Genomic DNA, 16,058 nt, shown 5'->3' with positions numbered 1-16,058 from the left:
GAGGTGAGACTTTTGGGAGGTGACCAGGGCCTGGATAAGATTAGTGACCTTATAAACGAACCTCAGAAAGTTCTCTTGCCCTCAGCAAAAAAGTTGGCTACCTAAGAACCAGGAAATAGGCCTTCACCAGATACCAAATCTGTTGGTACTTTGTTTGTGGGCTTTCCAGACCCCAGAACTGTGAAAAATAAATGTTTACTATTAAAGCCACCCAGTTTATTCTAGCAGCCTGAACTGACCAAGACACCTGCTTTAGGTTTACTATTTTCTTCAGTATTGGTATTTGTTTAGAAAAAATTAGCTATGAAGAATAGATTAATTTAATAGAAAAAGTGTAACAAGAAGTAGAAACTGCTGATTGGTACTGGCAGCTCAAAATTAGAAGTGTAAGACAAAGTACCAGGTGGCAAAAGTTGAACCGAGTGGAGCTTTATTCTATTCTTTCCTTCACTCTTTTTGGAACTTGGGCTTAAGTGTTCCTATATTAACTTGATACTACAAAGGAAAGGAATACATGAAAAGCATAACGATTTTCCTTACTATTAAAATACTGATGTGTGTGCATTTCAACTTTTTAAAGTGAGTCACAGTGAGTAGAAATGAGTCAATACCAGACTAAGTCCTTTGTAAAAAAACAAAACAAAAAAAAAATCTAAAAACAAAATAAGCTAGTAGATTTGTAACAATGTTAAAATACTTTCAACTCAATATTCCAAATACAATGATTGTAGAATTATCCAATCAATATACAGAATATATTTGTTTCTGAATTTAAGAAGTGATAAAAGCCGAAACCGGTTTGGCTCAGTGGATAGAGCGTCAGTCTGCAGACTGAAAAGTCCCAGGTTCGATTCTGGTTGAGGGCATGTACAATATATTGGTTGTGGGCACATCCCCAGTGGGGGGTGTGTGGGAGGTAGCTGGTTGATGTTTCTTTCTCATTGATGTTTCCAGCTCTCTATCCCTCCCCCTTCCTCTCTGTAAAAAATCAATAAAATATTTTTAAAAGAAGTGATAAAAGTTCAAAACCCTACTGACATATATATTTCATGTCTTAAAACGTCTCTCCATTCTTCTAATGAAGCACCCAAACAAGAAGTCCCAATTATTCCATGCCACCCAAAACACACAAACTTTAGCGCTTTCCCTTGGTTTCAAATATTTATGATGTTTTAAAAAGATAAATATACTTTAAGAGTATATATTAATTCATTTTAGGAAATTACACATGAACTGGGCTTAATTTTTAGTTATAGACATATTCTGAAATTATTATGTATTACATATTCTGAAATTATTATTTATCATTTAAAATTTTAGAACTATACTAAATAACAATTTAGAACTCATGAGTATTTTTTCTTTTAAAGAAATATATTAAACCTGCTGAAACCGGTTTGGCTCAGTGGTAGAGCGTCGGTCTGCGGACTGAAAGGTCCCGGATTCGATTCCGGTCAAGGGCATGTACATTGGTTGCAGGCACATCCCCGGTAGGAGTTGTGCAAGAGGCAGCTGGTCGATGTTTCTCTCTCATCGACGTTTCTGGCTCTCTATCTCTCTCCCTTCCTCCTCTCTGAAAGTATCAATAAAATATATTTTTTTTAAAAGAAATATATTAAACCTAACAGTCATTAGGGACATCAAAAATCAATAATGTACACATTAAAAAAAAAGACAGATGATATTTTTATCTGAGCATTTTATAAAGGAGATGCAAAAGTTGGCAATCCTTTGAGAAATGCCATTTAAGCTCAAGCTTGTTTTGGCCGTGTCTCTTGCTGGATGCTTTTTTACAGCATTGACGAACTGATGATCAGTGTGTACATACTTTAAAATAGCCATAATCCCAAACATAATCTATACCACAGGCTCCCAAACTAAGCACTGACATGCCATGATGGTGGCACAGGAACCGGAGGAATTTGAAACAGGAGGTCAATAACTGGATTGATTCTCCTTACTGGAAATGAGTAATTATTCTCAAGTTCACCGATTACTAATGCAATCATTTAAGTAACGGCCGTAAGTAAGGATCACAGGCTAAGGGTGTCCTTTTAGGTGATCCCTGCCTTTCAGTTTCCTGCTAAAAACCCAGCTAGTCCAGTTAAGGGGCACACAAGAAAAGGGGTAGTGGGTGGTAACAGCACTCAAACACTGGGGAGAGGGAAAAGGGGATTGGAGAAGAACCAGGAAAACGCGTAAGGACCCATTGACAGCTGTGACAGTGCCCAGGCGCGGCCACCGTATGCAGGAAAGGAAGCTGCCCTATTGGTGGGGCTGAGCTTGAAACAAGTCTTGAAAGGGACTCCCCACCCCCAACCACTTTCCCCAGCCACTCACTCTCCCTGGCCTGACAGTCATGCACAAATATTTTAATAGCAATGCCTTGCATCTGGAGATTAAAGGCCTTATACAAGGGCTGTAAAAAACAAATCAAACAAGCATTGTTTTTGGATGTGGATTAGACGAGGAGCTCAGGAGGGGAGACATGGGCAATCCCTGTGATTAGTCCTGTGATCTTCACGAGCCTCCCTCTCCCCTCTCCCACGTCGCCCTGCACGCCGGCTCATGTTCCCGGGCCTTGCTCCTGCCCAAGCCCCTCCCCCCTCCAGATTCTGGGGGCAGGCACGGGCTCATTGTTCATTTATACTATCTCGAATATTGCTTATCACATTATTTTTACTTCCTAGCATCCCAAGAGAGTGATCACACACAAATAAAAACTGTTTCTGAAATCTATACTGGCATAGCTCAACGGATAGACTCAAATAGATGTACACATCGGTATATTTAGACATAGCTGCACCTGTAGGAGATGAGATACACATGCTTAAGTGTTAGAAACACGTAAAAAATGTCCTCTCTGCTGCACACATAATATCGTTAGCTAAACAATGTGATTCGTTCTAATTAAATAACCACTGTGAAATACCTGATTCACTTTGCACCCGACAGCTGGGTTCCCAGCCGGGACTGAGCATAAGCACAATAGGAAAGGCAGAAGCAGCTGCAAACTCTTGGAAGAAAACATTTGTAAAGCGACTCTGCCTTTAGGCTGCAGGGGAGGAAGGAAGTAAAATCATTTTTCTGTTCCTTTTTATGGATGGCAGCTGTTTTTTTTTTGGGGGGGTGGGGGGCGAAATCACGTCCATTCTATTCTGTAACAGAGACTCCACAGTTTTACTAAAACCCGAGTCGTAGAATGTTAGGCCCGGCCACAGATTTAGCACATTAGCGCAGTCAAAACATTTACAGAACCACGTCAGCGGCTAGATTAGGCTGGAAGGTCCCCTGGTCTTTGCGGTCCTGCTGACTCCTCCCCTGACATTATTTGCTGTAAACACACTGGTGTTTTTGTGATATTGACTGTTTGATCCTTTGAGTGTATTAGGTTTTATTTAAATAAAAATTTAATGGGGTGAAATTCTCTTAGGCGAGTGTTAGAGAAACAGATCCTCTGTGGATGTCAACAGTCCTTTGTCCTGTGTCTTTCTGGTCTTGGTCTCTAGTTTAGTCTTTGGATCTCCCGTACCGAAATGTTAGTTTCTTAGAGGCAGATCTGTTATTTGCCTAGAAAAGCGAAGTTAGTAAGCTCCTGATACATAGTCGATAAATGAAGAGCCACCTGTTTTGTGTTGTTTTTTAAAATCAGTGATATCAGTACTTTATATAAATTCGTTTCTACTTGTTTGCTTATTTTTATTTTTATTTCTAATGGGCTTCTTTTATGAAAACGCAGGGAGGTAAGAATAAGATATTTGCCACAGCATGGCTGCTTTAATGAGCCTGGCGGTGCGTGACATATCTCTTGGGTGGTGGAACCTGTCACACAGCAGAATCTCCCCAGTGGTTAAAGCAGCCTGTCTAAAAACGGGATTTTATTAGAGCTTCAGGATCTAGAAATAGTCCAGGAGCCTTTGGAGGTAAAAAAGTGTCAGACCTAAAAGTCTCTGTGGAAAGTTTGTAAATACGAAACTGGATTGGTGAAATCATAGACAATCTAGAAAAAAAGGAAAGCAGAAATAAAGATAAAGGGAAACAATGAATATAGTGAATACACGAGGAATTCAATAGATGTTAGGTTCCTTCAACCTCCTTCAAATCTTTTGGAATTCTATAGAATAAAATCAATGTTAACTAACTAAAAAAAAAAAAATACAAGCACAACATAATATCAAACATTTTATAAGGTTAACAGGTGATACCTTAGAGTGCTGTTTGTGTGGGACAGGACTGGGCACCCCTCCTTCAGATTCTGAGGCTAAGGACAGAATGAGCGGTCTGTGGTGGTGAGTGAAACACTAGGCTGGGAGAGAGGGGGAGGGATGACACGGTGCACTTAGCTGCGAGGCCATGGGAGGTGGGGATTCTAAGTGTGGGACTATTTCTATAACAGGGTCTACAGGATTTGCTTTGAGCTAGGAAGGCTGTATTTGTAAGTTTTATAACTTTGAAAAATTTCATCATGCCCACTAGTACAAAAAAAATACAAATTAAAATATAGCAATGACCAATATCCAGACTGCAATATAGACAGTGGTGATTTTTTAAAAACGTTTTGTGAAAGATATAGATGGAGGATGTACAAAGGGGCAAGCCATAGGAAAACATCATTATCCTTAATTGGTTTACTAGACATCATTGTCTGAGGAGGATCTTAATTATCCTATCTAATAAAAGAGTAATATGCAAATTGACCGTCACTCCAAGACACAAGATGGCCACTCCTATGTGGTCAAAGATGGCTGCACCCATGTAGACACAAAATGACCTGCTGGGGAGGGCAGTTGTGGGCAGTTAGGGGTGACCAGGCCAGCAGAGGAGGGCAGTTGTGGGTGACCAGAGTGGCAGAGGGGGATCCAGGACTGCAGGGGAGGGCAGTTGTGGGGGGACCAGGCCTGCAGTAGAGGACAGTTAGGGGGGGACCCAGGTCTGCAGGGGAGGGCAGTTGGGAGGTACCCAGGCCTGCAAGGGAGGGCAATTGTGGGCAATCAGGCCAGCAGGGAGGGCAGTTAGGGACAATTGGGCTGTCTGGGGAGCAGTTAGGCATTGATTAGGCTGGCAGGGGAGTGGCTAGGGGGTGATTAGGCTGGCAGGATCGGGCCTAAATGGGATTGGGCCTAAATGGGTGGTTGGACATCCGTCAAAGGGTCCCAGATTGGAGAGGGTGCAGGCTGGGCTCAGGGACACCATCCCCCTGCAAAAATTTTGTGCATTGGGCCTCTAGTATTAGATAATTATGAAAAAAGCATCTTTCTTTAGGAGAAAGAGTCCAACATTTCCATAGATGACATTGTTATTCTGCATTAATTAAGAATCTAATAAGGAACTCTTGTTGAAAGCACTATGTGGTAACTATTAAAGCAGCAAAACAGCAGACACAAGAGCATTTTAATTTCTGCAAGGCAGTATGACTCCTGTACTTAGGAAATACAACTTCTGAAATGTTAACTTTTACTGTATGGAAATACTGTTGCTATCCATTATAGCATTTCTTAAAACACACAGACACAGATTTTTCTCCCTTCAGTATTTAAACTTCTGTGTCTGACCCCGTCCGTCATTTTGCAGAAGTCAGGAGAGTTGAAGTTACAATGGGATTTTGATGACAACTCCCCTCCTAACTGCTGCCAATATTTCTCAATGATGTGAATGTTTCTCCTCAAGGAGACACACGGTGCACACAATAGTGCTCCTTTGATCCTTAGCTTCCCTTCAAAGAGGAAAACATCGCCTGGAAGCACTGTAATTGTTTTGTTTTATTTTCCAATCATGTGATATAAATCATGAATGGAAAAGAAAAAAACCAACCACCACCACCAAACCATTCTGGGCAAAGAAATGAAAAGCAACCGCATTGAAACCGGAAGCTTCAAGAATTTAACAAAAATAGGCCATACACTTCATAAAAAAGTGGACCAGCCTTTATTGTTTTGCTGTCAGTCGGTGTCTCTAGTTTCCACTATGATATCCATTCTAGAATATTTGCAAATACCTTATTGCAAAAACCAAATTAGCTGTATCACACCAGGTCAAGCAGTCGCAGCCCCTCTCAGAAAGCACGTACCTGCATGAAGCGGCCTTCTGAGGTCCCCAGGTTGGCGATGGTGAGCTCCCCTTTAATGAAGGTGGATATGGACGTTAAGAGGACATGGTTGAACTGGCCCATGAATAAGTCGACGCGCTGCAAAGCGGTAGTAAACTCTGTGCGATACTCGTCACTGTGCACTTCACAGCCGGATGAATTTCTCAGAAGGGTCTGGAATAAAATGTGATCACAGAATTAATGTGAGTCCAGATGCGAGTGGGCTATTTAGGAACTTTTCAGTATGTCTTTTCAGAGCTTGGAGGGGAATGGTGAGAACTGTGCAAACAGGCCCAGCTAGGCAGAAATATTTCCAGTGACCTAAATGGCTCCAAGACAGTGAGGCCTGTCATATATGCACATACTCTGACCTGGGGGCAAACTTTCCTATCACAGTTTGTACCGTGGATCATTATGTGCACAAAGATGAAACCTAGCTGGTGTAATTAAAGAAAAACAAAACCGTAAATGTCTCAGTCCTTGACATAAAGGCAATGCTTCTGGCAGGCAAGTCTAATGAGAGGAATTTCGACTGGACTAGTAATAAATGTTGGAGTCATACTTGGACATGATATCTTATTCAAATTTTTTCTTTTAATTCTCACTGGAGGATATGTTTGGTTTTAGAAAGAGGAAGGTGGGGTGAGGAGGAAGGAAGGGAGGAAAGGTGAGAAGGAGAGAGGGAGGAAGGGGGAGCGGGAAGAGGGAGAAAGAGAGAAAGAGAGAAACATTAATTGGTGGCCTCCTGTATGCACTCACCCCACCTGGGGACTGAACCTGCAGCCTTTTTGGTATACAGGACGATGCCCCAGCCAACCTATCATGCATAATGTATAAAGTATAATGTCCCGGAGCCACCCAGCTATGGCGGGACATTATACTTTAAAATGTGTGTCTTTGTGCATCTGTGTGCAGCGAGGTGGTGCAAAGTGGTGGCCGATAGATAATTCATGGAGAGGCACACAGCACAGACCCCAGTGCCTGCATCAAACCTGGTCCCTCATGCCTGTTTACTGTATGTAGTCCCTCCAATCTCTGTGTTTGTGAAACTCGTGTCATCTCTTCTTCCGTTCCCCCACCTCAAAACGGAGAGAATTATAGAAATGTGCCTACCTTAGAGAACTGTCATAAATATTAAATGAGCTAGTTTATAAAAGTCCTTTATAGTAGGACCCAGCATGCAGAAAACACCACTTACATATCGGTCATCTTTCTAGTGAAAGACTCAGAGCATGCAAATGCCGTATGTCAAATGCCTCAGGAACCAGCTTACTAAAAGGCAATCACCACTCAATCAGGTATTTGTCCTTTAGGTTCAACTTCCAACGAAAGGATTTAAAAAAATAGTGTCCAATAATATGTGACAAATAAGAGCTCCCTTCTCTTCAACACTTCAGTCCCCTGGTTTCCCTCCTACTTTTCAGGCTGCAACATTTATGTCTGTCTCCTTTGCAGGAAAATCCATGTCTGGCTGTCAGTGTTAGGGTTTCCAAGGCCCCTTCCCAGGGCTGCCTTTCCACTCACTCCTGCTGCTCTCCCCCAGGCAATCCCAGTCTCTCCTGTGACAGCTATTGCTATGTAGTTGACACCTGTGGACCTCCAGACTACCTCTCTGCTCTGAGCTGACTGTGCGTAATCGCACTGTGAAACTGCACTCAGATAGCTCAGAGACCTAAGCTAAACATGGTGAGTGTGGAAAACAGTCCTCCCCACACCTAATCTTATGATAGGATGCACCCAGTGCTCCACTATTCCTCCAGCTGCAGTCAGACCCTGAAGGGTCATCCCTGATTCTTCCCCGTGTACAGTTCATTACCAATTCCAGTCAATGGTACTTCCTAACTATCTCTGGATCCATCCGGTTTTCTCTATCTCCACCACCTCAACCTTCCTCCAAGCTCTCCCTCCATCCCCCCACCCTCCCTGGACTTCCTAACTGGATCTGTCACGCCAGTCTTACCCAATCTCTTTCCAGTTCCAGTCTCTATATTGCTGGCAGATTTTCTTCTTAAAACATAAGTCTTACCATATAACTCTGTTTAAAACACTTAAAAATGTCTCCTTATTGCTCTTAGGCAAAGGACACGATGTTTGTGACCTCTAGGGCCCTGCCTCATCTGAATCCTACCCAACTTCTCCACACTTAACCTGCAATGTGCTCCCCTTTGCTCTCTGTGCCCCAGGAAGCTGGCCTTCTTTCAGCGCTCCACATGGACCACAGGTCCTCCCATCACAGGGCCTTTGCACACGCGGTTCCCTCTGCCTGAAGCCCTCCTCCCACCTCCATGCACTCTGTTAACTGCTAGACCTCCTTCAGATCCCAGCGGGTCATCATTACTCAGCAGGCCTTCCCTGATCCCAATTTGTAGGTCACATTCTTCTATTTTGGTTACATGATTGAGGTGAGACTTCTCTAGGTGGCTCTCGGGGATTAGGGGCCTGCTTGTTCACCACTGTAATAGCTTATAATAGATGAAATATCACTTACAGTAAATCTTCAGTGAATATTAACTGAATGAACAAGTAACTGAGTCAATGATGGGTAGATGGGGAACGAGCATGGAGACATGAACTAGTACTATTAAAGCTTTTTAAGAGAGTTTATAAGGGATAGAGTGTCTGACTCCTGACTATCCGGACAAGATAGTTTCAAACTGGCAAATTTGAGACAGATAACTAGGGAGCAGGAGGATGTTTTAAGGAAAATGAAGATTAACTTGGAAGAAAAAGAGGGGGAAAAATTCATTCTCTCACATCTTTGTATATTGTTATATAAATCCTGGAAAGTTATTTGAATATTAGAAATCCTCTATTATTATCCCATTATAATTATAATAATAAAAAGTTGTCATTATATCTCAAACCAACTTAGTGTTCAAGAACAAACTGAAATAAAAATTTTTATTATCCTTATATAAAATCACCTTCCTCCTCAAGGTTAAATTTCTGTTACATGGAATGTGAAATTCTTAGATCTACTCTCTTTTACTGTTTAAAAATCACCTACAATGCTATTTTATGTAAGCAACAACTATGTCTTCATTTTAAATAGTGACAAATTAGCCAACAGCATCCCTGAGAGGCTAAACCTGCTGACTCATAATTAATGAAATGTTTTAGCTCTAGACATGCATTTTAATACATTAGTGAATGCTATTTAATTAGAAGCTTTTCTCTACTAAAGTACTATGGATTCCTCTGAGGAGTAGCAGACAACTGAGATGTACCAGCAATTCAATAGTAACCGATTAACTGGTAATTAAGTTTCCAATGGTGATCAATCATCCATTTTGCAGAGACAGCTAGGATTGAGGAAACCTGCTTAAAGGAGCAAATCCCAGTTTTAAACTAAAGGCCATTTCAAATATCCCATTCTAGAGGCGACTATTCTTCGGGGTCAGCTTCTGTGCTTCTTTTATTCTTTCTCTTGCTTGATCTTAATTTTTTCTTTAATTAGGTGGCATCCTGGAAATCTTAAACACTCAAAGACCAGTGCTGGTGGAGTGATGATGGGTTCATTGGGATAGAAAGCAGTTTTCTGTGAATGGAGTAGAGTCTTTGACTGTACACTAGTAAATAGCCTTCTATCAACAAGAGGCCAGAAATTGTCTTATTCATCTTTTATCCCTTCTGTGTTTGGTGCCCAGCACACAGTCTGTACTGATGACAGCTTGCTGAAAAATTAATGTATCTGCAAAGTGACCACATAGCCCATGTGCCCCCCCAGCGTGCTTTGTGGTCTGCCTTTCTGAACAGGTAAGCAGAAAACGGAGGTGAGCTGGCTCTCAGAGTGTCTGAAAACCTGCAGGCACTTGCTAATCACTTTGAAATGAAGGAAGAACACTATGACCAGAACTTCAGCCTCTTGTTTCCGCATGTGGAAGGCATAAAAGTACAACTCTGAGTCAGAGCTGAGGTAACATTTATTTTGTACGCTTCCATGCTTCTCCTTCAGGAAGTAGGAAGGTCTCGAAATGGTACCTCCTCAAGGACCGACAAGATTAAGTTATGTCTCTATTTCTCCCCAAAACACATTCCTAAGTATAGAAACACTGCAAAATGCTGAAATAGGATTTACAGAACTCTTTGATTCTGAAAAATTGTGCAGTTTGGAACAAAACAAAAACTACCATCATGCCAGGTTCAGGTGGCATTCAAATTCCTAAGCCAGAAGAACCTAACTGTTTTTGTTCTTAATTTTCTCTGTAATTGAGATCTGTAGGAGAGGTGTAAGGGTATGAACTTCCAGAAAAATGTACCGTTCCAGGGTTCACTGTAGGAGAGGGAACTACTCCTTGACTCTTTTTACTGAGACTCATGATAAACTCAACTCCTGGGGTCAGAGCCGCTTGCTGTCTTTGAGCCTGAATGGAACTTGAACTCCCGGAGAGCCTTGGTTTTGGCTCTCAGCACTGCAAAGACGATGCACTGTGCAAATAGCACCAAATCTCATCTGATTCACTGAGCCCCTTAGAGATAACGACTGAGTGTGTTTGCTGCTTCTTTGTACGGGAAAGCTGGTGTGACTTCTTCTTGCCACTTCATGCACCGCGAGCTCTTAGCTGTGCTCCTGGAGTGGGGCTGGGTTCAGCTGGAAAAGCCACGACAGACCCGCTGCCCAGGGTCTCCTTGCCACTCACACTTCCCTCAAGGCCAGGGGGTCTTGAGCTTCGGGAGAAAACTGGGAAAGGCCGGTAGAAAGCAGGCCTCTGGTTCAACAGCTGCTCTGGGGTTTCACCGAAACTCCGGTTGGGGAGCCAGACTAACGCTCTCCCCTTCGTAACAAAGGGAGGAAGAAGGAAGGAAGGAAGGGAGGGAGGAAGTCTATCTTTTTCCTGCACCTATGCTGTGCCAGGCACTGAGGCTGGGCATTTTCATGTGCAGCCAGACTCACAGCGCCCTGTGAGCTTTTATCACTCAGTTTTCAGGAGGAGGCTCAGGGCAAACCCAGGGCACAGCCACAGCGCCCAGTTCACAGTGGACCTGGGGTTGGTGTTAGGATTTAGTGCTCTCAGGTTTCCAAACTCATGTGTTTCTTTTGCTACTATGTCCTATTCCCGGCAAAGTCCCGAGAACTGCGTTAAGTACCAAAGTGGAAAGGGCCTTTCGCACCATCTTATGCCAGCCCCTAATTCTATGTATGAGGAACAAAGAGCTAGAATCATTGAACAGAAATTTATCATTTAACATGTAACAAACCTACGAATTCTTGAAAGTAGGAAATGCAGATTCACCCACCTCTGGATTGCTTTGTGGAGAGAAAGATTGGAATTAGTGATTTGGGGCTGTTCTAGTCATTTTGGCTTTCAAATTTACCTCTCTTATTAACCTACTATGTGGTTCATTATCATGTTTCCATCTAGGTAATTTGGACATTTTAGTCATCACCAACTCCTCTTTCTCTAGCATCTTTCATATCCAACCAGCTGTGAAATCCCGCTAGACTCTGCCTGAAGCATCTCTCCTGCCTCGGGGGCCACGCCTCCACCCCGGCCCTAGGCCAGGAGTTTTCTCTCTGGCCTTTTCGTCTCCCATCTCGTCTGCCTTGAAGCAGATATGCATTGTCATTCTCTTTTACCCAAACCTGGCTGCTTCCCAAAGGCCCCCAGGAAAAGTCTAAATTTCTTATAGGACAGCCAAACTAACCTTGATTTACATTTTTAGGTTTTTTAATTTTCCCACTAAGGTGAAGGGTCAGATGACCAAATGAGTCTCAGAGGACACAGGACCCTTCCCATTCTTGGATTCTTGCATTTGCCCTGGCAACTGATGTCCCGCTGCCTGCTAGGCCATGGACACCCCCTCCTGGCTCATGTAAACCTGAAGCTGGGCTCTCCTCAGTGTCTCTCTTTACGAGGTCTTCAGAGTTACAGGACTAATGGGTTTTAATGGGTGGGAAGGAGCTACTGTGACAAAGGATGAGGTGGAGAGTATAAGGATGCAGGAAGATAATAATTTAGCCCTGACATATATGTCAAGAGGAAAAAAGAAGAAAGAAAAAAAATTCACCCAATACAATATATTGTTTGAGCAGAGACACGGGTAGTACAACTAAAGGCAAGAGAAAGATGAACAGGAAGAAATCACAATTTTTGTTTGTCCACTTTTCTGAGAGGGAGAGGGTGTGACTGGGGTGGGACACAGAGGCTTCAAAGGCTTTGGTAATATTCCCTTTCTAAGCCAGTGGCAGAGAAGTCAGTATTTGTATTATTTTTCATCTACACAACACACACATTCACATACTAGTATATAGCACACGATTCATATATATATATATATATATATATATATATATATTATAACAAAAATAAATTTTAAAAGAAAACAATGAATAAATGGGAAGTGAGAAAGTGGAGAGAGCCTATTAAAAACTCCAATTTCTTCTTTTTTGTTTTGTTAATCCTCACACAAGGACATTTTTCCATTGATCTTTTAGGGGAGTGGAAGAGATGAGAGAAACATTGACATGAGAGAAACACATAGACTGGTTGCTTCCTGCACATGCCCTGACCAGGGCCAGGGCCAGGGAAGAGCCTGCAACCAAGGTACATGCTCTTGACTGGAATCGAAACAGGGATCCTTTGGTCCGCAGGCTGACACTCTACCCACTGAGCCAAACCGGCCAGGGCAAAATCTCTCTTCCATTTCTTGATGTCCTAAGCAGGCTTGAAATATTCATGGCTTATCACAGCTCATAGGAGCTCACAATAATACAGTGAAACCTCGATATAACAGACTAATTCAGGTAAGAGGGTGTCTGTTAAAGTTTTCCAAATGAGTATGTTAAAAATTGACAAATTAGTTAGTTTACCTGTTTTTACTTATATAGACATGTTTGTGTCATTGAAAGTATGAATGAAAAGTTTAATTTCACAGGAACGTTTTCTATATGTATTACAGTAGTTTTATATTTATGTTGAATGCACGTGTTTGCCAGTCATCTCGAATAAACAGATGCACATGGCTGGGGCATGGCTTAGCACATGTGGCAACAGAAACAATTACCGCATGAGGCAGTGTGATCACGTACTAATCATTCTCTGAACACTGTTCATGAGCGGCGGCTCTTGGATTTATATATGTTCACTATAGTTGTAGATATGCAATATTTATTTATGTTGGCAAAATTACCACAGTGTTTTCTTCCCAACATATGGCCTATTTGCTGACATATATTAAAAATAACAGTGAATTAATAATAAAAATAACTTGTTAATTTAATTACAAGCAAATCTTGGTTAAATGCATTTTAAAATGAACAGGGTAATAATTTTCACATATGACATAAGGACTGGAAAATTTCCCCCTTAAATCCAAACTCCATTAAATTCAGGTCTGCAAAATTGAGGGTTTACTGTACTGCTAAGTAACAACTGCGTAGTGGATTGCGATTTTCAAAGCACATTATTAATCTGGACCTCTGAAGTTGAGTTGGGTTTGTTATGAATATCATAATTCTACCAATGAAGAAAATGAGGGTCAAGGAGTTATGAGTAAATATAAATATCACAGCTTAAATCCTAGTTGTCGATTTCAAACTCTATATTCCTTTATTGCATCATGCCACTTACTTATAGGCTCCTACAGTGTTTCTGGGACAAACCCACGCTCTAGGGCTGATCTAAGGACCTGCAGAAAGGAATGAGCATGCCTACTGGACAGGACTAGTTGTGCCCCAGCTGGGATTTGATGGGTCACATGACTTCAGGCAAATCATTTTATTTCTATGGGTCTGAGTTTTAGTTTATAAAAAGGCAATTGAAGTGTTATATTCCTCAATGTATTTGATCCAAAATGTCTCCCCTAATTAACATTATGATGCATGCAGTGAATAAGCAATTACATTTAAATTCAGTATAATTAAGAATGTGGTATGTTTAAAATAGTGATTCTTTTAATTGATCTACAGGACAGATTTAGCTATCTATAGATTTAAATGTCTTACAGATAGATTTTTAAAAGGAATGTAATGCCTTGTAAAATCTTTGCTAGTTCACTCATTCCAGCTCTCTTCCCGCCTTGCCCATGACTAAATTAACAGAACTGTAATCTAAACTTTATTCATGATTATACTTTGTATAGATTCTATGAACACGTAGTAATGGTTTTCAGGGGGATACCTATTTCAAAACAGAGGGTCACTCTTTGCCCAGGGCTTTCCTATAGTTGACTAAAAACTCAACTGCTTTAATTTCAGGAATTCCACTTACCCTATTTCCCCAAATTTCATTCATGTGCTCTTTTCTCTTTATTAAGTAGGACTGTAATGGGGTGGTCTGGAATTAACCTTAGGCAGAGGTACAGAGCTTTGAACTTTAATATCAGATTAATTCTTTTTTTAAAAAAATAGGTTTTTATTGATTTCAGAGAGGAAGGGAGAGGGAGAAAGACAGAAACATCAACAATGAGAGAGACTCACTGATCAGCTGCCTCTTGCTGGCCCCCCACTGGGGATCCAGCCTGCAACCCGGGGGCATGTGCCCTAACCAGGAATTGAGCCGTGACCTCCTGGTTCATACTAGGTCGATGCTCAACCACTGAACCACATCGGCCAGGCATCAGGTTGATTCTTTCAGACACATTTAAACTTCTCTCAGTCTGTACTCAATGTCTAAGATGTTAGCACTGAAGCCTGATTGTTTGAAAAATGCAGAAGAGTCATCTCCCCTGGCCAGACTGTTGGGCTGGTGTGGTCAAATCTTCAGAATCTGATTTCGTTGCTTAGGCTATGAACGGACTCAGCCTGATGACATACTCAGGGCACACAGCCTAAAAGAAAGATGCTTCCTCAACACTTTTGCTGCCACCAAATCCTTTTGATGACCTACATAATCCCACCTCACCGCTTCAAGTCATAGTGGTTCATAAAAACCTGAGACCTCCATTGAAGTTTTAGCAGGGGAGCAAAGCTGGGGGGGAGAGGAGGGGCTGAGTTAAAGAAGGGCTGACTCATCTCTAAGAAGGAAAGAAGGGCATTCTCGGGCTGCGTGTTCACCCTCAGATGGCCAACCAGGACTGCCAGCTGCTGGCTCAACACTGCTGATTCATGAGACACTGGATGCTGCCTCAGGGTGATGACCTAACATCTTCTGGGGACCAGCCCTGTCTTTACAAATGCCTCCAGGCCAAGTTTAAATACGCCATTGATGGCATTCAAATTCTTCCTTTTTCTTTCTAAGCTAACTCCCTCTTCTAGCTTTCAACTTCTATATGGCACCAGTAGCCACCCTCTCCCTAACTGTGTGGTCTCAGCCATCTTTGAAACTTCTTTTTTTTTTTATTATGTCCACCTATCGATACAGATTTTTACTCAAATTAAAGCAATCTGATATTTGGCCTTCTATATTCTGATTTCAGACCCTCCTCCCTCAATTCCACCTCTATAAATATTTAGTGTAATAGTTTCAAACCCCTTTTTAGTCATGTCTAGTGGTAACAGCCAGGCCTAGTGGGGAAGAACATGAGCTCAGTGTGGCCCTGCCCTTATTGGCTGTGCAAACTTAGCAAGGACAGACACTTAGCGCTCCCAGCCTCACTTCACTTGTAAAATGGAAAAACACATACCATCTAATAGAATTGTTTTGAAGTTTAAATGAAATGCATCCAGGGCTAACAACATATTAAAGGATCACTTTCTTCATTCATTTAGTCATTTAAAAATATTTGAGTACCCCTGAAACTAATACAAAATCATATGGAATGTAAACTATAATTGAAAAATAAAATAAATATTTATTGAGACCTACAGAAGGTTGAATAATTTCTGCCCCCAAAATTGATATTCCCTCAGGACCTCAAAATATGATATTATTTGAAAACAGGCCCTTTGATATGTAATTCATTAAGGATCTTGAGATAACATCATCCTGGATTTAGTGTGAGCCCTAAGCCCAATGAATGTTGTCTTTACAGGAAGAGAGGACACACCAAGACCCACAGGGGAGATGGCCAAGTGGAGAGTGGGGCAGAGACA

The 16,058-nt window shown here is 41.8% G+C and overlaps 1 protein-coding gene across 2 annotated transcripts in view; it reads right to left on the bottom strand.

Moving 5' to 3' along the window:
• The window catches only part of MET (MET proto-oncogene, receptor tyrosine kinase), a 132,618-nt gene that overhangs the window by 58,758 nt on the left and 57,802 nt on the right, over positions 1-16,058 (bottom strand). For both annotated transcript variants that reach the window (XM_036424977.2, XM_045576185.1), the window contains exon 3: positions 6,068-6,259. In XM_036424977.2, coding sequence (XP_036280870.1) covers positions 6,068-6,259 — 192 coding nt within the window. The remainder of the gene's footprint in view (positions 1-6,067; positions 6,260-16,058) is intronic.

Source organism: Pipistrellus kuhlii, unplaced genomic scaffold, assembly GCF_014108245.1.
Source record: "Pipistrellus kuhlii isolate mPipKuh1 unplaced genomic scaffold, mPipKuh1.p scaffold_m20_p_10, whole genome shotgun sequence".
Lineage (NCBI taxonomy): Eukaryota > Metazoa > Chordata > Mammalia > Chiroptera > Vespertilionidae > Pipistrellus > Pipistrellus kuhlii.
The sequence above is the reverse complement of the archived record's forward strand: the minus strand, read 5'-3'. Positions and strand labels throughout refer to the sequence as shown.